The 19,880-nt window shown below is 31.4% G+C and overlaps 2 protein-coding genes across 2 annotated transcripts; both read right to left on the bottom strand.

The window, feature by feature from the left end:
• Nucleotides 1–48: 48 nt before the first annotated feature.
• On the bottom strand, nucleotides 49–4,819 carry LOC145563263 (UDP-glucuronate:xylan alpha-glucuronosyltransferase 1-like). Its single transcript, XM_081623707.1, has 4 exons — nucleotides 4,424–4,819; nucleotides 2,328–2,546; nucleotides 1,535–2,163; nucleotides 49–1,428 (listed from the first exon to the last, which is right to left on the bottom strand). The coding sequence occupies exons 1-4, from the start codon at nucleotides 4,474–4,476 to the stop codon at nucleotides 395–397; spliced, it is 1,935 nt and encodes a 644-aa protein (XP_081479833.1). The 5' UTR covers nucleotides 4,477–4,819; the 3' UTR covers nucleotides 49–394.
• Nucleotides 4,820–12,480: 7,661 nt separating this feature from the next.
• LOC145563262 (uncharacterized) lies at nucleotides 12,481–14,450 on the bottom strand. Its single transcript, XM_081623706.1, has 3 exons — nucleotides 14,220–14,450; nucleotides 13,857–14,046; nucleotides 12,481–13,176 (listed from the first exon to the last, which is right to left on the bottom strand). The coding sequence occupies exons 1-3, from the start codon at nucleotides 14,376–14,378 to the stop codon at nucleotides 12,617–12,619; spliced, it is 909 nt and encodes a 302-aa protein (XP_081479832.1). The 5' UTR covers nucleotides 14,379–14,450; the 3' UTR covers nucleotides 12,481–12,616.
• Nucleotides 14,451–19,880: the final 5,430 nt, after the last annotated feature.

Genomic DNA, 19,880 nt, shown 5'->3' with positions numbered 1-19,880 from the left:
TTTCAACAACTAATTTGCATAGGTAGCTGTCAATCTTTGACAGTGCAACATGTTAAGTTTAGTTTCTATTTTCCTTCAAGATGGCCGGATTAAAATCCAATTCGAGGCTTATTTTGGTTGAAACTCATGCTTCTAGCAAAATTTGTCCTTAACTTTACTGAATTAAGAAAACTGAAAAAAATAAAAAAAAAATGACAGCTGATTTGATTTCTGAAACATCTGCTCTGTATTTCTGTAATAGTGTGGAGGTTAAGAGGCTAAATTACTATAATGAAGAGCTTTATGCAGTTTGTATAGATTCTATAGCTAAACCAAATCCAAAGGTGAATCCAAGTATATCACGGTATTTTCAGAAAATAAAATAAAAGGGAAAAAATTGATCAAAAATCCTGGTTTAATGTAAAGAAGAAAGAGGAGTCACTTTAATAGCAGGCGGTGCACGAGCAACAGGCTCATCATCAGTCCAATTTGTCTCACCCCAATGCTTCAACATACCCTTCCAGTTGCACAACTTATCAATGCACTTCTTCATCCTCTTATCTTTTACCGCGATCTTCCAATGCCCATCACTGTAATTCCCTTTCTCAGCCTGCCTTCTATCCCACTCAATCTGAGCCTTCTGCTTTGTTCTCAACAGACAGAACTGCTGCAGGTTCTCTGGCATTGCATCATGCACTTTCCACCACCTTGCATGAGCTACATCACTCGCGAACTCCTGTAAGAAATCTGTATTCCAATTACAGTCATAGTCCTTATGGCATAACCACGGCTTGATACCAAGGTAGTGTAGCACATAAAGTATAGAGGGTTCTGCCCCAAATAGTCTAGTCTTCATTTGCTTCTTCTCTTCCTCGTCGCCTATCCAAAAATGCTTCAAAAAATTCATATGCCTAGGAATTCTGTGCCACCATGTAAAAATTTCATTAAGGTATCCTTGATCTCCTCCATTATATGACTCTATTTCATTTATATGATCCATAAGTAGCTGAAAAGTGCAATTTGAGGGTTCTATGACCATTACTCCCGAGTTAAATAGAGTAGCATCATTTCCTGTGGCTGATATCTCCGGCATGCTGAAGAGGAAGTCCATGTTCCTTAGGATGAGTAGATCAGCATCAATGAAGATGATCTTGTCGTAATCTGTTAGTTGCCATAATCGGAACTTACTGTAGTTCCATTCATTGTATGCATCTTTTTCAGCTTTTGGATTTCTTATCCTTTGGATTGTCCTGATCTTCCATCCTGCTGCCTCAAGACCACTCCGATGGTAGTCACTGATTGATTCGTCGACCAAAATGACCAGGTCTCTAGTAGACCCTACCATTCGGATGCTCTGAGCTGCTGCTATGGCACCACAGACATAGACATGAGCTGAATGCAGGATTGTTGCATAAGCTTCCCGCCTTGGGTTTCCCCTGTATGACCTCTCTGTGTAACAAAATAAATAAAAGTTGTGAAATAATACTCTATTAGTCCTACATTCAGAAATTAAAGGTGCGATATAAAAATATTAGTACAAATGTGTGCATCATACCTTTGTCTTTGAGAGGAAGAGCAAGTTCACAGGAACCAACAGGAAGCTGAATTTTTCCTCTCAACTTATTCAAGTTCGGTTTATATAACCATGCATTTCCTTCATGTTTTATCAACTCCTTACAACTAAACAAGTTCGGTATTGGGAAGCAGTTAGTGATGAAAAGCAAGTGAACAGGGTAGTTCCCTTTGGCTGAAGTTGCAAGTCCAGCTACTGCAAGCTGTAAGTGCAACCGCGCAACATCTCTAGACCAATTCTGCTGATCAACCTGACAAGGCAGCTTCACAACAATGAGGTCAAGGCGTTTCCTTGGTGGCTCAAGTTTTGGAAGTGAAGGGCAAAATGGTACATCCTTCTCTTCCTCCTCGTCGATCCATTCAGGATACAACGATTCCCATGTTATGTTTTCTTCAGCATAGTCTAGGTTCAGGACAGTATGTTCAAGTTCAGGAATTATCTGATTCCAGGATTTAATTTCATCTTTGTTGAAGTTTAAAAGGCCAATTGAATGGTACTCTTTTTCATTGAGTTTGTCAAGAACTTTTGAGATGTCATCCCAATTTATTTGTAAATGTGATGTGTATCTAGGATCAGTACCACCCCATATCCATCTTTTCATCAATGTAGGCCTGCATTAATTGGTTCAGAAATTCACATTAGCTTTTCTAATCAAATCCTCTAAATAAAACAAGTCAGAAGACTAAGGAGCCCTTTTAACTGTGAGGGGTTGAGACAATGTGACAATTTTCTCGAGACACTTGTTTACAATCATGAGATCGACATGTGGACATACCGGGAGATGGAGTGAGACGATAAGTGGTGATGACCACAAAAGGCTGGAGAGTGCAAAAATATAGTGATGAAAGTAACAGAGACAATGATGAGTAGAGCAAGTTTCAAGAGTGGTAACTTGGTCCTCACACCCTTGTTGTTGTCTAGGATAGATGTGTTGGATTGTTTCTCGGTATCTTTTGCTTTGCTTCTGTGCAACTTCCTTTTGTAAATGTCTTCACTGTTAAGCAAAAAAGGAACTTATTTAAGACATTGATATAGAAAGAATAATTTCAATCAACTTTGGTTAAGAATTAATAAGCTAGTGTTCAAACTCTACTTCCTGGTATATATTTAACTTTCTACAAAAATCAATCAATGAAAATATTGATCAGCAAGTTGTATGCGTACCTTAATTGAAGGCGAGTTAATATGTATATTATGAATGTGAAACTTATACATAATTGATCGGAAAATAAGGTAAAGGTTCACATTCTTTCAAAATGTACTCCGTATCAGTTTTTAAGTGTATTGAAGCTTGATAAGTACAAAGTACCCTATTACATGCATATCCTTGTATAGTTGTATTTGATAATTCATTAATATTTCTAATTTTAATATTGTTGTTAAGAGTCGGAGGGAAGAGGGTGAGGAGGATGGTATCCATGGGATCGAGAGAATAATTAATGTTAATTATGTGGCATAAAATTACTTCAAAACGCTTTTTAATGCGTAGTATAGATGCAAAAGAAGCAATTGGGATTTATGAATGTATATGGATTAGAAATATAGTTTATCTTGGAGAAAACATTCTACTTCTGCGTTTTCCTCGACCTTACTGTTTTTGCTTAAAATATACTCATTGGATTAATATTGCTTCATTATTGCCTAACTTAGTTTCTACTCTTTATTATCTAATTGGACTAATTCTATAATTCTTAATTAGCATAATCAGTTTGTTTAGTACCATAAAGTGCAAGCAATCATTGGACCACATTACCTAAGCTAATTACTACTACTTAACCATAATTTGGATTATAAATATGATAATTTTGCTTAATTATATAACTGTACTACGTATTATTTCTATACAATTTTTACGATGTAAAATTAAGTAGCTAGGGTTTGTAAGAGTTGCTTGGTTAAGCATTAAATACATCAATCAACTTCAATTCATTCACTCCGTAATAAATTAATTGATGTATGTGATATAAAAATATTTAGTAAGTACATAGTATACACATAATGTCATAATTTAGTGGTGCTGCATTTTTGGATGACAAACTTTTAAATAATCGGATGTACAATAAATATTGTACATCCGTTATAAAGTTACCCCTAAAATGAATAAAAGTTACCCCTAATATGAATAAAAGTTACTCTGACATAAATAAAAGTTGTATTGCAAAGTATTTATGCTTTATTAATAAAAATTATCCAAAAAATTGTAAAAGTGACCCTAAATTTGATAAAAACTGACCCCTGATGTACAGTGAATTATTATACACCAGATGTGTACAAAAGTTATTCGGTTAACACAGATTTAGTAATTTACAAAATGACAAGTATTGAAATTTTCTTACCCCAACGAAAAAAAAAGACGGGGAAATCTCAAGGTAGGTTAGCATGCAATGCAAGCATGTACGTAGCACATCAACATATCAAATATTTATTACTTCAATTCCATCTTAATTATTAGTTAGTTTTACTCTCTTTATGCTTACACTTTAATTTAAGGACTTACTCCGTTCAAGTTATACTTCGTCTGATTTTTCTAAAATATGAATTATTATTACTCTATAGTATATATTTTGTTGAGATTTTACTTACATTTTGTATATATTGTAAATAGTGTGTTAAAATTTGAACACAATACAAATAGTATGGAATAAGAAGTTGGTTAATTAACCTTAGCTTATTTTTCTAGTTAACTTATTATTGTAAGTTCTTAGTGTCTCGTTTCACTAAAGTTGTAGTTCCATGAAATAATACAGTAAAATATATAAACTGAAAAAATAAGCTAGACAAAAAAAAAAAAAAAAAAAAAAAAAAAAAAAAAAGATTCTATTACATACAAGTAATTATAATAGCAAGTCATTTAGTAAGCAGAAAACTCACATTGATACGTAGGACCTTTGTCTAGTCTCATTTGGAGTAGTAAATGAACCCATTTTATTTTGCCTTTCTTCCTCGATCTTCTTCCTCCTCCTTCAAATGCAATCTTAAACTTTTACTAAACAACAACTATATAACATACATGTTATAATGTCGAACAAATTCATCAAGTTCATGGAAATTTATCATATAATCTAATGATATACTGATCGATATATATTATATGATTGTTATGAAGAGCTTTTGTTTGTGCATCAAATTATAGGTAATGGAAATAGAGATGATCGATCGAGCGAGATCGAGAAAGAGAGGAGAAGAGGGGGTGAGGAATTGTGGTGGTTATAGCTAGAAGGATGAAGCAAAGCAAGAGTAGGAAGAAATGGTAGAGAACGTAGGACGACAGGAAGATGAATTGAGTCAATATAAGGGTAATGCATAGAGTAACGTCTACTTGAATTTTTCCTTTTTTTTTAGTATTTCTTTTTCTCTACACTAATCTTATTATTCTATGAAATGAAATGATCTATGTATAAATATGTAGTATTTCCATTTTCATAGTTGAATTTTTTTATACTTCTCTTCTTGTAAGTTGTTAAATTGTCATATTGAACCCCACTGATTAATGTACTACCTAATTTTAATATACTTAGTGACTTAGTGTCAAAATGTTTTTTTATCACTACTATTTTTATTTTTGGCAAACGTGTCTTTCTCAACCCTTTATTTGTGAGTTATTTTACCTATTTTATATTTGCAAATAATTAATTATTTAGCTAATTAATTTATATTGTAATGCTATGTAAACTAAATCTAAATTAGCTGTAAAATAATTTTTTTTTTATGTCTACTTGTGATATATAACACTTCAACTTTTAAAAATTGAATTCACTGAATAATAATCGTATATGATGTTTTGTTACTCTTCTTAGATACTCCAATTTGTATTAAATACGTTGTTAATTATGTACAGACTATATAATAACATAGTATATTGTCGAAAAAAAAACCATATATACAAGTATACCCTTAGATATCCTCTATTATTAACTCATTTATCACTAGGTTCAACCAAAATGCATGCATAAATCAGCTCTTTCTAAATCCTATTGATTTGAGAACAGTACTAATTTATTTCTTTAAACTATTTTCAATGGTGAGACTAGAAGGAGTTTGTTTAGGAGAGAGAGAGTATTTTTTGCAAACGATACCAATAAGTTGGTTCTAAAGTTAGCAACTCCAAAAGAAAGTTGCTAATTAGATACTCAACTTTGAGTCTCATTTGACAAAAAGTGTGGGCCCTTATCAATAGTATAATATGTTTTGTAATTTATTTAAGTTTTAATTTAATTTTTTTTTTCTAAAAACAACTTATAAAATATGATTTGGTGGGCCATAAATTGAAAGTGACATTAGTATATTTTAGAAAGTCTAACAATTGGAAAATTAGATTTCACAAGAGTTGCTAAATCATCTTACACTTCATAATTCATAGAAATGTAATAGCAAACTCGTAAGAATTATAATATAGGTCCATGCATAATAGAATTAAAAAGTAACTAACTACCATGTCCTAGAACATTGATAAAGCACAATACTAGCTAGTATGATTATCAAAAGCTAGCATATGCCACTTTTAATGCATCGTTGACATTTTTTAGTGTAAGATTAAAGACCAAAAATGGAGTTGAAAAATGGAAAAGTACATCCAATGAACAAACTCTTAACTTCCTCCTTTTTACTTTTACTTCTCTAGGCCCCAGCTTCATTATAATTATAAGTTGGGTAATAAAAACAGAAAAGTTACTTTTGATTGTAAAATTAAACTATTGTTATTTAGAATTAGTTGTTATATTGTCCTAAAAATTACTAAGATTTTTAGAAGTATGATCGAGGAGCCAATGTCACATCTTACTTACCAATAACATATACGCCAACCAATCAATAATCATTTTGTCTAAGGGATAAACATGAGTACATGACTTGAACAAATACATCTTTTTGGGTCCAATTTAGGTTTCAAAAGTTATTGTTGGATGAAAATGAGCCTTTAAAGCTAAAGGGCCTATCAAAGATTTGATTTGACAAAAGGTAAATAATTAGCTTAATCAAGAACGTCTAACTATTGCCTACTTACTCTGACTAAGGCCTTAAGTTTATTTTATTTTACTTTTATCTTTAAATCTTTTTTTTTAAAACATTAAAATAATAACCCTGATGTATCCAATGTTAACCTTGATGGTGTTTTATTTTATTTTTATAAAATTCAATACTTGAGAGTAGAAGGGGACGATAAGAGATCGATTCTCCACCCCAATTAAACATCCTCACTTAACAAAATTCGAAGACATACCTCAGAATCTGAGGTGAGAGCCTAACTAAGGGCCTGTTCACTTCAGCTTAATTTCAGTTCAGTTCAGTTCAGCTCCAATCGGTTTAGCTAAGTTCATCTCCTAATTTCCTTCTCTCATAAAATATTCATTTCAGCTCACTTCAGTTCAGCTCCAATCAGTTCAACAAACTTAGATAATTTGGTCATTAAAAACTAATTAAGTACTTACTTAATTAGGAAAATTGCATGTAATCTAATCTTAATGAACTTTGTTGGTGAGATTGTGAAAGGAATGAAAGAGAATGGTAGCTAATTATTTGTTCAGTTAAGCAAGGTTAAAAAGGACAAACAAACCAAACCAAACTAAACCACTGATCATTTAATCTCATAATTATGATTAATCTTCAAGTCTTAACTCTGAAGTCTAAACAATGAACTTCATTTTCTTAGGATTAATTAGGTCCTAATCAAATATCATATATAGGTAAACGTTACACTTGGCATTAGCTTGTTAACTGTGATGGCAGCCTTGCACCCATCTTTCCTTCCGTTTATTATATTAATTTTCTTCTACTAACACAAACAATAATTAGGCTATTGTAGCAATATAAACCAATAAAATAAAGTATGTTACAACCAAAAATATAGAAATGTAATCATGAAACAGAGGGAGTATAATAAAAACCACCAATATTGTACTTCTTTCTAAATTAATAATTCTTGGTACCATATGGTAAAAAAGAAAAAAAGGATAATATTAATAGGAGTAGAAAGGATACATATAAAGTAAGCAAAGGTAGGAGAAGAGGATAATACGTGAAGACGTGAGAGCGTATAAAAAGTTGTATTGAAAGCGAAGCAAAACCAACCGAAAGCCAATTGTGCCACTTCATTCACTCCCATGCATGCTTCAATTCTTATTAGCTTACTTGCTTATTTAAGTTTCATATACAAGTATCATTCTAAAGTACGGTAATCAAGTGAGTCATGAACTTTAAAGTTTAAACTAATGACTAGTGAAATAAAGCACTACAAAGTATAGTTTTTCTTTTCTTTTCTTTTAATTTTGTTTAAAGAAATTATGTTCAAGTGGTGAATTTTATTTACAAATTTCAATCACAAATCGTGTTGGTAAAACAGAAAATGAACATCATAAGTTTATAGGTTGTTTACTATGTAATTTTCTAATGTGACTACTTGTAAAGACCTTATCAATAGGTAGGTGGCAACAACTTCTAAACAATAGGAAATTAAAAGAAAAGGGGAAAAAAAATGATAGATTGCAACATGAAGACGATTTAAGTTATTTTAAACCGCTCTTTTTAGATTTTATTCAAGAATAGTACTGATGGTGTGCTTTGTTCACTTGTTTTTTTAAATTATTTGATCTAATCTAAATTAAAAGACTTATTTTACTTGTAAATTGAACTTAGCTAGCTTTAAATAACATTTATCTGAAATTATCAAGACTATCTAAACTAATTTTCCTAACTATCATATCTAAAATTATTGTGAGATATGTAAAAAAGACTAATCCAAAGATAGATTATTGAGGGACAAAGAAAGAGACCAAAGAGTCATGCTATTAATATAAATATGTTTCTAAAGAATATGCGTACATTTTAAGGGAAATGGGTAGGAGAATTATTTGGTAAGATATGGGATATAATAAAATTATAAAGGTTAAGTTATTGGCCGGAATTTTGGTGCATCAAGGCAGTGCATTTAGGTGCATGAATGCACACATACATGATAACATGAATAACAAGCTAGAAAGTGGTGTTGAGCTCGCTAGTAATGATATTGGCCATCTGAGAGTAAGGGATAGTTCACTCGCCCTTGTGGCTTTCTAAACACCAAAAATAAAATGATATTGGCCATCGATCTCAAATAAACTTAGCCTTAAACAAGAATTTTTGGATTAATTTAACCCTTTTTTACCTAAAACTTAGGGCCTGTTCACTTCAGCTTAATTTCAGTTCAGTTCAGTTTCAATCAGTTTAGTTCAGCTCCTAATTTCCTTCTCTCATAAAATATTTATTTCAGCTCAGTTCAGTTCCAATCAGTTCAGTTCAGCTCAATTCACTTAACAATTTGTTCGAATGAGGAAGAGGAGAGTTTTGGCTCACAAACAAGATCAAGGAGATTCCTTACTAAAACCAATTGGTGATAGTAGGAGTATTTCCTCTGCCTTATAAAGTGGAACTAACTCTCCTTTTCCTCCAATGTAGAACACTCATAAATAGGTATCAATACATTACCATAAACAATATTCAATCTAAAATTTTAGAGATGGGAATACCTTTCTCTTTAAAATTTTGACCAATTAAGTTAATTAATATACATATACACTTGTGCTATAAAAAGTCATCGACACAACTTTTGGTAATTACAAACAACTTAAGTGCATCACTATAAACAAGGATTCACTACTAGAGGGAAACATTTTAAAGTCCTAAGGTTAAGAATAGTTATAGTTTCTCGGATTTAGGGATTTTTTTCTAGAAAGGAATCCGATTTAGGCGATTTTATGCACTTGTATCTTTCATATATATATATATATATATAAAATTAAACATTGGCAGCTATTAAGAATACATTAGCATTTAAGAAAAGTAAATGTAAAGAAAGTTATTCATACTAATAAATTAGTCATAATTAAGTGCATCGAAAAAAAAAAAAAAGTCATAATTAAAACTGAAATGACCAATACCTTTAGGCTTTATTTTGGCACTCTACAATCAGTGAAAACAAGTTTAGATAAAAATTAACAAGTTAAGCAAAAATTTGTTATAAAAAGTAATTAAAATGAATGAATAAAGATGGATTATAAGCACCCATATAAAATGAAGGTTTAATATTGCAGCAAATGTTTAGTAATTGAACCCAATAACCTTTAAATCTTTTAAATCCAATGATAGTGGTCAGGCCACCAATTTAGAAGAATCTAAGCCTAGTGTATTCCAGTCTTTTCTTTAAAAAATAAAAATAAATAACTAAATAAAAATTCTCTTCATTAAAGGTTATTGTAAAGATGAAGTTGACTCAAGTTAAATTTTTAACATTATCTAATTGTAGAAGTTGACTACATATATTAACAATTTAATTATATATTAATGCAAATCTAAGCAAATTTAATTTGGACTTCCCTTTCACAATATTAATACTCTTGTCAAATTCTATAGGGAGTATATAAATTGTCTTTTGTCTCATTAAAATTTTAGAAATGTAGTACTACTAATCTACTATACGTAGTTTATTTTTTTGGTGTTCCACCCGATCATCCGCTTAACCTTTGGCCTAATCCGGATTCGAGGATCACACTTCTAAGTGGTTAACTCTCAATTATTATTGTGGGGGATCGAACACCCGGTCTCCCTACCAAGTATAGCGTCAATCACCACTACACCAACAATCAATTGGTACAAGTAGTTTATAGACGTTCAATAAGTTTTAGATTTGATTACACAAATAATTAATCTCGTAAGTGTTATAACACACTTATATTCCTTTTTTTTTTTTTTTAATTTTTTTTATCATTATTCGAAGATTCCTTTTTGTTTGAGAAGTTGAGTGGGTAGATAAAAAGTAACTATCATGAACATATTATAAAGTAATCTTATAAAAATTTATACAGTAATAATTTTAAACATATAAAAAAAAGTATGGACATTTGGAAAGAAAAAAAAAGTAAATAAATAAGTTGAAATATTAATAAGTACTATGACCAACTTAATGTGTAATAAAGTATGAATGACATGTTGTGGTAATTTAAAGTGCACATAGTAAGTTTGCAAAATAAGAAGATTTTATCTAAAAAAAAAAAGTTACATAAAGATAAAATGGACGATAAAATGGTCCAAAAAAGTAAACGATGACCATATCTTTTGAGATTACTCTTATAAATATTATTTGAACAATTATATCCTTTAAAACATTTATTTAGTTTACCATCCCTCGTTAATATTAACTTTTTTAATTTTTAAATTAGCTTGCGGATATTTATAACCTTAAAATGTTTGTTTATATATTTTCCCTTATAAATGCTACCAACAATTAAAATTTTGACATAAAATTAAATTAAAAAGGCTTCTTGAACATAGCTAATTATATTGCATGCATCACGCGTGTTAGCCATCCTAATATAGTTAAAAAAGAAAAGAAAAATCTCTCAAGTGCACTTGACTTTAAGTGTGCCCGAGTGTAATTATACAATGTATTTTGGTAATGAAAAAACATAGTGGATAAGGAATATACCCCCATAATCCAAAAAAAAAACAAAGGCAAATATTTGGTGAAATGATATGAAATAAATCAAATAATAAAAGTTTGTTTGTAAAATGGAAGGAAAAGAGGCCCCCTTTTTCCCCATAGTATTTGAGCCTCTAGTTTTATAAGAGCCTCTAGTTTTCCTATGTAACAGGTAAGAAAATTCTTGGAGGCCACCCCAGATATTTTTTAGTCAGAATCTTATGTTATAAAATGAATTCTAATGGATAACATCGAATATTATTTGAAATTGGATTATTTGTTGTACACTTGTAATTGATTATGATTTTTATAAATTATTAATGTATGTATAATATATTTGTATTTTATTTTTCGATCTACTCATTTTTGGATCATATGATATGGCTTATTAAGTTATTTTACATTGGTATATGAATAAGGTCAAATATCATTTGGGGTTATATATATAAATACTATCTCTAATTCTCTATCTTATACCATAAGGAAGCTTTATTATACTAATAATATGCACATATTAGTATATTACATTGTATTGGGAAAATGCCAAAATTTGCGAATAGTGTGGCAGGGGATCCAAACCATGCATAGATCACTCATCCACCATTGATATACGATAATAGATACGATAAATTAATGTGAAATTTTATATAAAGAAAAATTAATCACGTTATTATAGTAAAATTGAGCAATACAATTTATGATAACATAAGCAATCTACCATAACAAAGATCCAATAAACATAACATTCTAATCTTTGTAGAAATAACTACTTCCATATCCTTGACCAACTAGTAATAAAACTTAGCTTGATAACCTTCCTAGATCTAACAAATAGGTATCTAAGCATAGCTACAATATTGTTTTCAACTTTTTCACAGAGGCAAATAAGAAAAAATTGAGAAGTTGAAAAATATAAAAGTATAAAAATATATCATATTTATAAAATCTACAAACACGCATGTTAGTTATACATGAACCATCACTTGAATTAGGTATTTGAGTTTACGGGTCAATTTATGCAGAATCTTGAATGACAACTTAACTAAATATTATTCTGTATTTTTTTTTTAACCAAATAAAAGACTATTCTATCACACTTGCAATCTTAACATAAGAAAACTCTGTAGGTCAATTAGATTTGTGTTGCTTGTTATATAACATATTGATCTTAAAAAGTAGCTCAGTTATTGATGGGATTGTACATATTCTTCTTGCTCATTCTTTTGATTATTGTTTAGAATAGCTCGATCTTTGTACAAGCATTATTTGATTACTTGACTTATGCAAAAGGGCTTTGAGACATTAAATAAACTATAAGATATAGGGTCTCAATTATTGATCTTATGCAAAGGGCTTTGATCACCACATCAATACTATAAATTAACTTATCGAAAGATGACTATTTATAAAATTCTATCCACCATAATCTATTAATAAAAAACTCTACCTACTTAAAAAAATGTGTACATCAAGACAATAGTGACAATCTGATAAATAAAGAAATATCACTTTATTCATGTGTGTCACTCTTTAATATACATGTAGCAATATTCTTACAAAACTTGTGAATCATAACAATCCCAAAAATTGATTGGACACCCACAACACTCTTCTTACTAGCAACAATTGATGCTCAAGTTGGAAAATTGATTGGACAATCCTGACCCCCCACCTCCCATTCCCCTTCTCCTCCCTTTCATCTTTGTCACATTTTGTGGGTCCCACTTCTCTAATCTTGAATTACTACTATAATTACAATTATTATTACTATTACTCTCTTCATTCCAGTTTTTTAATCTTTCTACTTTGATGTTATTAGTCTCTCGAATAGATTCTGATGAATAGGAAGAACAGATAGAGACAGATAGATTATTATAACAGGTGGAATTTGAGAGTTTCCATTTGGATAGCATGTAAGTGGGCCTTCTCCAAGGAGGGATGTGGAGGCCTCTCTCCTTGAGGGATTCTTGAGCAGCTGAGCAAAGGAGAGAAATTATCCTGTTTAACTTGTCTTCATTTCCTACAAATATTATTGGAAGTTTGCTTGTGAGTTGTGTGTAGCTTTGAGTTGGCCTTGCTACTTCAAATTGAGACTTGAAATCAATGTCCACTATTAGTTTTTGTGACCTTCCCTTTGCATCATCTCCCTTGTATACTTCAATATATTCATAGTTTCCTGTAAATTTATAGGAAATTTAGAATGAAACTTAGATCATGCACTATAGATAATTTGTAAAGGTATGTAAATTGTCAAATTTTATGAATAATGAAAGTATGGTAAAATCACATCATATCATTGATTACTAAACTAATTGGCATTATTAAATGTACTTGAAGGGTAAAAGTCTTACCCTTTTTTTCCTTAAGATTAAAAAGGTATACGAAACATAATTTAGTGACACACATATGGTAGTTGATGGAAAAAGTTATTTTACTAAACTAATTAAAGAATATTGTTACAAATTAGCAAAATGAGGTATGATGTTATATAGTACTTTAATTCTTATACAAACTCGGATTCAAATAGATCCAAGTGCATTTAAATAAAGGCGTATATATTGTTGCAATTTATGTGCATCATAGAGGTTTAATAACGAGCAAATACCAAAAGGCCCCATCACATTTTTTTGAGATCTTTGGGTATGGATAGTATGATCTATGTTTATTTAAACTATCCAAATTTTCGTATATTTCAAAACTTAATTACTTGAAGCTATTAAAACTTTTTTCCTTTTCGCTAATAAATCAAGTTATCAACAATGATGTCATAATGTCGTAACATGGCACATACATGAAAGGAAAGATTAGCACTTAATTACGAGTAATTAGGAAGAGATATGTGATAAAGTAAATTACCGCAAGGACATGAAGGGGTAGTGACCCAAGAAGTGTGACAAAGTGAAGCACAAATACCCTCCAACTTAAGACACTTCACAACCCATTTCTTTACTCGACTTGTTTTCTCCATTTCCATTTTGTTCTTCATAAGCCTCTCTACTCTTTCAAGGATATCTCTTTCTTCTCTTGTCTTCTTCCCTAGAATCTCCTAATACGATCCAACAAAAAAATCATAAATATAATAATTAAAAAAAAAAAAGCATGTAACAAAACTAATTCTTTTATATCTAAATATTGTTCCTTAGACAAGCAATGTTAAAGTAAGAACACCATTTAGAGACAAAGTAAGTTCTAATTTACAAGTATATCGACGTGACTTACTTGAAGTGTGAAGAATCTAGTAGAATGAAGAAAATGATGAGCATGATTATGGATAGTAGGAGGATTATAAAAGTTGTGAGATGATGAAGTTTGTGAGTCGGATGATTCAATGAAATCATGAACCATTTCTAAGAGCTTCTCTTCTTCTAAACTACCCATTATATTTTTCTTAGGAAAATATGATAAATTTCTTACTTTAATTTGTAGTATAATTATTATTGTTGTTTGATACAAATAATTTGGTGGGTATTTGTAGGGAGAGATGGGGGTGATGGTGGCAAGTGTGGAGAGCTAAGCTACAATTACGGTCAAGTGGTGATAGATGAGGTCATTGTGGGGAATTTTGCGGAATATCCTTTGTTTTTTTTTTATAAATTAAATAATTTTAAAAACAGTCACTAATCTTTGAAGAAAGTAAAGTTGGATTTTATTATTTGGGATAAACCTTATTTATTCCTTGGGATCAATTTATTATTCCACATATACATAGATGTCATCCATACTCCATATATATATATATATATTGAATTTATCCATCAATCCATAATCCACATATATATAAATATTGAAATTAGTTAAGTGTTTTTGTTCTTAGCTTCATTATTATAGGGTGTGCTACGTTATTACGTAGTTATGCCTAGGTGGATTGAAGAGCTGATATATTTATTTTATGAATGTCATCTATATTAGTTAAGTATGTAAAGAATTGAGGACGACTATAGTATTTAATATTTGTGATAAAATATTATTTATATCATTACATTGGCTATCTACATGTCAAGATTACTTATTTTTAGTGTTGAAAAAGTGTTTTGGTAAGTTTGGAAGATTAACTTAGAGATTGGAGCTAGGGCACTTCTTAGACATCGAAGATAATGTAATTCAGATTAGGGGTGAGTATGAGACGGGTACCTGTACCGTTAGTACTAACGGTTCGGGTACCCGATAACCAAAATCTCTAAAAGTGATATCCATAACCCGAACCGATAAGTTCGGTACCCAGATTTCGGGTACCTGAATTATTTTCGGATCGGTTATTGGGTACCCAATAAAATATCCAATAATGATAATTAAACTTAATTATGTAGTTATTATGATATAATTTACCACTAATTAACAACAATGTCATATGATTTTGACCAAATTATTAATAATATTACTAATAATTGATATTATAAAGTAATTATGAAGTAAAGTAAGAGTTTAGATTTTAAAAAAATAGATTTAAGTAGGGAAAAAAAGCAAAAAAATGCTTATCGGATCGGATCGAGTAACCGTTAATTTTAAAATGATACCTAATAACCATACCCGATAACAAATTATCGGAACGGGTACCCGGTATGATTATCGGATCAGGTACCCTAATTTTCGGAATAATTACGGATCGGTTTTTCGGGTAGTTTTGTTCAGCCCTAATTCAGATAGTAGAATATAATAATCCAAGCTCTTTAATTAACAAAACATTTGAGTAAAAGTAATGACAAATAATAAACACTAGATGTTGGGTAAAGTATTTATAAATTTGTTTTATTATTGAAAGCATTTGTATATACTTCATACTCATTATTGAGTAGTTAAAAAGTCTTACAACAATTTTTTTTTTTTAACCAAAATACCCTAAATAAAAATATTAATCTCACTATTGAATTTGTTTTTTTTTTCTTTTCAAATTCATGAGTTTTCATTTATTCACAATAAAAAAAAATGTTGTGAATATTACTCCGGTAATGCACTTGTAATAAAAATACATATCACGCACACTTCTAATTTTATAACAATTTCTATGTTAACTAGTAATCAATTACTTCATATGTCAATAGTATCTACATTAAGATAACTAATTTCGAGTGAAATGAGTACATTATTGCATTTAACTTGCTAGCTAGCTTCATCATCGGCTTTTACATTGATGACGAAACTTTTGTTTTGCTTTGTTTTGTTTTTTTTTGTTTTTTTTTTTTTTTTCTTTCTTGATATAGTTTTGTATTCCACATAAGACATAACTTCTATGTCTATCTCTCGTTTAAAAAAAATAAAAAAAATAAAAAAATAAATAACTTCAATGTCTACCAAAATATTGGAGCCAAAATAAGAGTGCAATGTACCAAAAAAAAAAAAAAAAAAAAAAAAAAAAAAAAAAAAAACTATGGTTTTTACATATTAGGTGAAGTAGCAAAAAAATATGACATTTCCTTAGAAAAATCAGAATTAATGAGCCCCTTTAATCAGTTCAGCAGCAAACAAACTTGTCGTGCAAATTGAATTCGTACATAGCATTTTAAGTTTTCAACCCACTTGGTCCTTCCATTTTATTTTGGAAAAATTAATAAAATGTTATGAAATATATAGAAATTAGAGGATTAAGAGAAGAAGGTAATAAGAGAAGTATTACTACTTTTATGTATTACTCTTGGTAATATTTTGTGCATCATACAAGTGAAATTACATGGCTATTTATAGTAGTAAGAACCACTATTACATTGTGGGCTATAACCTTAGAGGGTGGCAATTAGGGTTGGCTACTACATTAAATGTAATGAAGAAATTGGAGTGTGGACATTCACACCTTGACTAAATTAATTAACTCTTAACACTCCCCCTTGAATGTCCATACAGAATAGGGTATATGTTGCCTCGTTAAAACCTTGCTAGGTAAAACCCTTTAGGATAAAAGCCATAGCTAAGGGAAAAGAGTACAACAATATATTACTATATGCTTTAGTGTACTGCCTCATTAAAAACCTTGTCAGGAAAAACCCATTGGGATAAAAACCTGATCGAAGGGAAAAAGAGTGCAGTGCATATAATGCTCCCCCTGATTTTAACATAGTTTATGAAGACGACGCATCCCAATCTTGTGGACCAACCGCTCAACACTCTTCGAAGGTAGGGACTTTGTAAACAAGTCTGCAAGATTATCAGATGATTGGATCTGTTGGACATTTATCTTCCCTTCCTTCTGCAAATCGTGTGTAAAGAACAGTTTTGGGGATATATGTTTAGTCCTATCACCTTTAATATATCCTTCAGTTACTTGTGCAATACATGCAGTATTGTCTTCGTAAATGATGGTTGGACTTTCAGTTACTTCTTTCATCCCACATTCTTCTTGGATATTGCCGATCATTGACCTTAGCCATACACACTCACGTCCTGCTTCATAAAGGGCAATCAACTCAGCATGATTTGATGATGTCGCAGTTAAGGTTTGCTTTGTTGATTTCCAAGAAATTGCAGTTCCACCATAGGTGAACAGATATCCAGTTTGTGACTTGGCGTTTTGTGGGTCTGATAGATATCCAGCATCTGCATATCCGATGAGGGTGGCATCTTGCCTTGATTGATAAAACAAACCAAGATCTTTTGTTCCTCGTAGATATCGTAGTAAGTGTCTTACTCCTTTCCAGTGTCTCTTCGTTGGTGCGTTGCTAAACCTGGCTAACAAATTCACAGAAAAAGCTATGTCTGGTCTAGTATTGTTAGCTAGATACATTAGAGCCCCAATTGCACTTAGATATGGTACTTCAGGACCAAGGACATCCTCGTTTTCCTCTCGAGGTCTAAATGGATCATATTTCATAGTCAAAGACCGAACAATCATCGGGGTGTTTGTTGGGGTCGCTTTGTCCATGAAAAAACGTTTTAACACTCTTTCGGTGTAGTTAGACTGATGGACGAAAATACCATTATTTAAGTGCTCAATTTGCAATCCAAGGCAAAATTTAGTTTGTCCAAGGTCTTTCATCTCAAATTCTTTCATCAAGTATTTTGCAGTTCTTTCAAGTTCATTTGGGGTTCCAATGATATTCAAGTCATCAACATAAACTGCAACAATTGCAAACCCTGATTGTGATCTCTTAATGAAAACACAAGGACTGATTTGATTATTCTTGAACCCTTCTTTCATAAGGTATTCACTAAGACGATTATACCACATCCTCCCAGACTGTTTCAATCCATAAAGTGACCTTTTCAATTTTATGGAAAGTAAATGTCTAGGCTTGTGGTTTTCTGGTAATTTTAGTCCATCTGGGACTTTCATATAAATATCTGTATCGAGTGACCCATATAAATATGCGGTTACTACATCCATTAATCGCATCTTTAGTCCTTCTGAGACTGTCAAGCTTACCAGAAATCTTAATGTAGTTGCATCAACTACGGGAGAATATGTCTCCTCATAATCAATCCCTGGAATTTGAGAAAAACCTTGGGCTACAAGTCTTGCCTTGTATCTTACAATTTCATTTTTCTCATTTCGTTTTCTCACAAATACCCACTTGTATCCAACTGGTTTTACACCTTCTGGTGTAAGGGTTATTTTTCCAAACACTTCTCGTTTTTCGAGTGACTTTAACTCTGTCTGCATTGCCTCTTTCCATTTTGGCCAATCATGCCTGCCACGACATTCTTCCACTGTTCTTGGTTCACTATCATTTTCGTCAGATGCCATTTCAATTGCAATGGAATATGCAAATATTTCATTTACGATAACATCATTTCTATTCCAATAATTCCCGGTAGAAACAAAGTTTATTGAAGTTTCATTGTTATCGATGTCATGGTCATCTTGTTCATCCCCTTTCGGATTATCATCTTTTTCTCTATTCTCATTTGTACTTTGTCTTTCTTGACCTTCCGTAAAGGGAATGTTGTTGATCTCATCAGGTCTTTTTAATTTTCTTGGTTTAGAGTCTTTTGAACCAAGTGGTCTTCCACGCTTTCGGCGTGCTAGAGATTCATTTTCAATGATCTTATCACTAGATGGAATTTCAATTCGTGCAGGGGCATTTTCAGCTGGTATATGTGATTTTGTCACTTTCTTTGCATCTATAAATGCATCAGGCAGCTGATTTGCAATGCTTTGTAAATGAACAATTTTCTGAACTTCTTGTTCACACATATTTGTTCGTGGATCAAACATTGAAAATTGTGTTGCATTCCAAATGATTTCTATTTCTTTCTTTCGTGGGTCCACTTTCTCTCCCCCTAAGGCTGGGAATACTGTCTCATTGAAATGACAGTCGGCAAATCTGGCCGTAAATAAATCACCGGTCATTGGTTCAAGATATTTAATTATGGAGGGTGATTCAAACCCAACATAAATTCCCAGCCTTCTTTGTGGACCCATCTTTGTTCGTTGGGGTGGAGCAATAGGAACATACACCGCACAACCAAAAATTTTTAGATGTGAGACATTAGGTTCTCGACCAAAAACTAATTGTAGTGGTGAGAACTTATGATAAGCAGTTGGTCTCAACCTAATTAGAGTTGCCGCATGTATTATGGCATGACCCCAAGCAGATGAAGGCAATTTTGATCTCATCAATAATGGCCTTGCAATCAATTGTAGTCTCTTAATTAATGACTCAGCAAGTCCATTTTGTGTATGAACATGAGCTACTGGATGTTCTACAACAATTCCAATCGACATACAATAATCATTAAATGTTTGGGATGTAAATTCCCCAGCATTGTCAAGCCTTATTCTTTTTATTGTATGGTCTGGAAATTGTGCTCTTAGTTTAATAATTTGAGCAAGGAGTTTTGCAAAAGCAACATTTCTACTGGATAAGAGACTTACATGTGACCATCGAGTTGAGGCATCAATTAATACCATAAAATATCGGAATGGTCCACATGCAGGATTAATTGGTCCAC

Source organism: Chenopodium album, chromosome 10, assembly GCF_948465745.1.
Source record: "Chenopodium album chromosome 10, dcCheAlbu1.1, whole genome shotgun sequence".
Taxonomy (NCBI): Eukaryota; Viridiplantae; Streptophyta; class Magnoliopsida; order Caryophyllales; family Amaranthaceae; genus Chenopodium; species Chenopodium album.
Note: the sequence above shows the minus strand (reverse complement) of the source record. Positions and strands in the feature narration are given on the sequence as shown.

Bases quoted from the DNA above. Each gene is read 5' to 3' on its own strand.
- LOC145563263 (XM_081623707.1), bottom strand. From the start codon at position 4,476: ATGGGTTCATTTACTACTCCAAATGAGACTAGACAAAGGTCCTACGTA. The intron at 2,164-2,327 runs GTATGTCCACAT...CAATTAATGCAG, and splicing joins TCGTCTCACTCCATCTCCCG to GCCTACATTGATGAAAAGAT. The intron at 1,429-1,534 runs GTATGATGCACA...TTTGTTACACAG, and splicing joins TCTTCCTCTCAAAGACAAAG to AGAGGTCATACAGGGGAAAC.
- LOC145563262 (XM_081623706.1), bottom strand. From the start codon at position 14,378: ATGGGTAGTTTAGAAGAAGAGAAGCTCTTAGAAATGGTTCATGATTTC. The intron at 14,047-14,219 runs GTAAGTCACGTC...GGATCGTATTAG, and splicing joins CTAGATTCTTCACACTTCAA to GAGATTCTAGGGAAGAAGAC. The intron at 13,177-13,856 runs GTAATTTACTTT...ATAAATTTACAG, and splicing joins TACCCCTTCATGTCCTTGCG to GAAACTATGAATATATTGAA.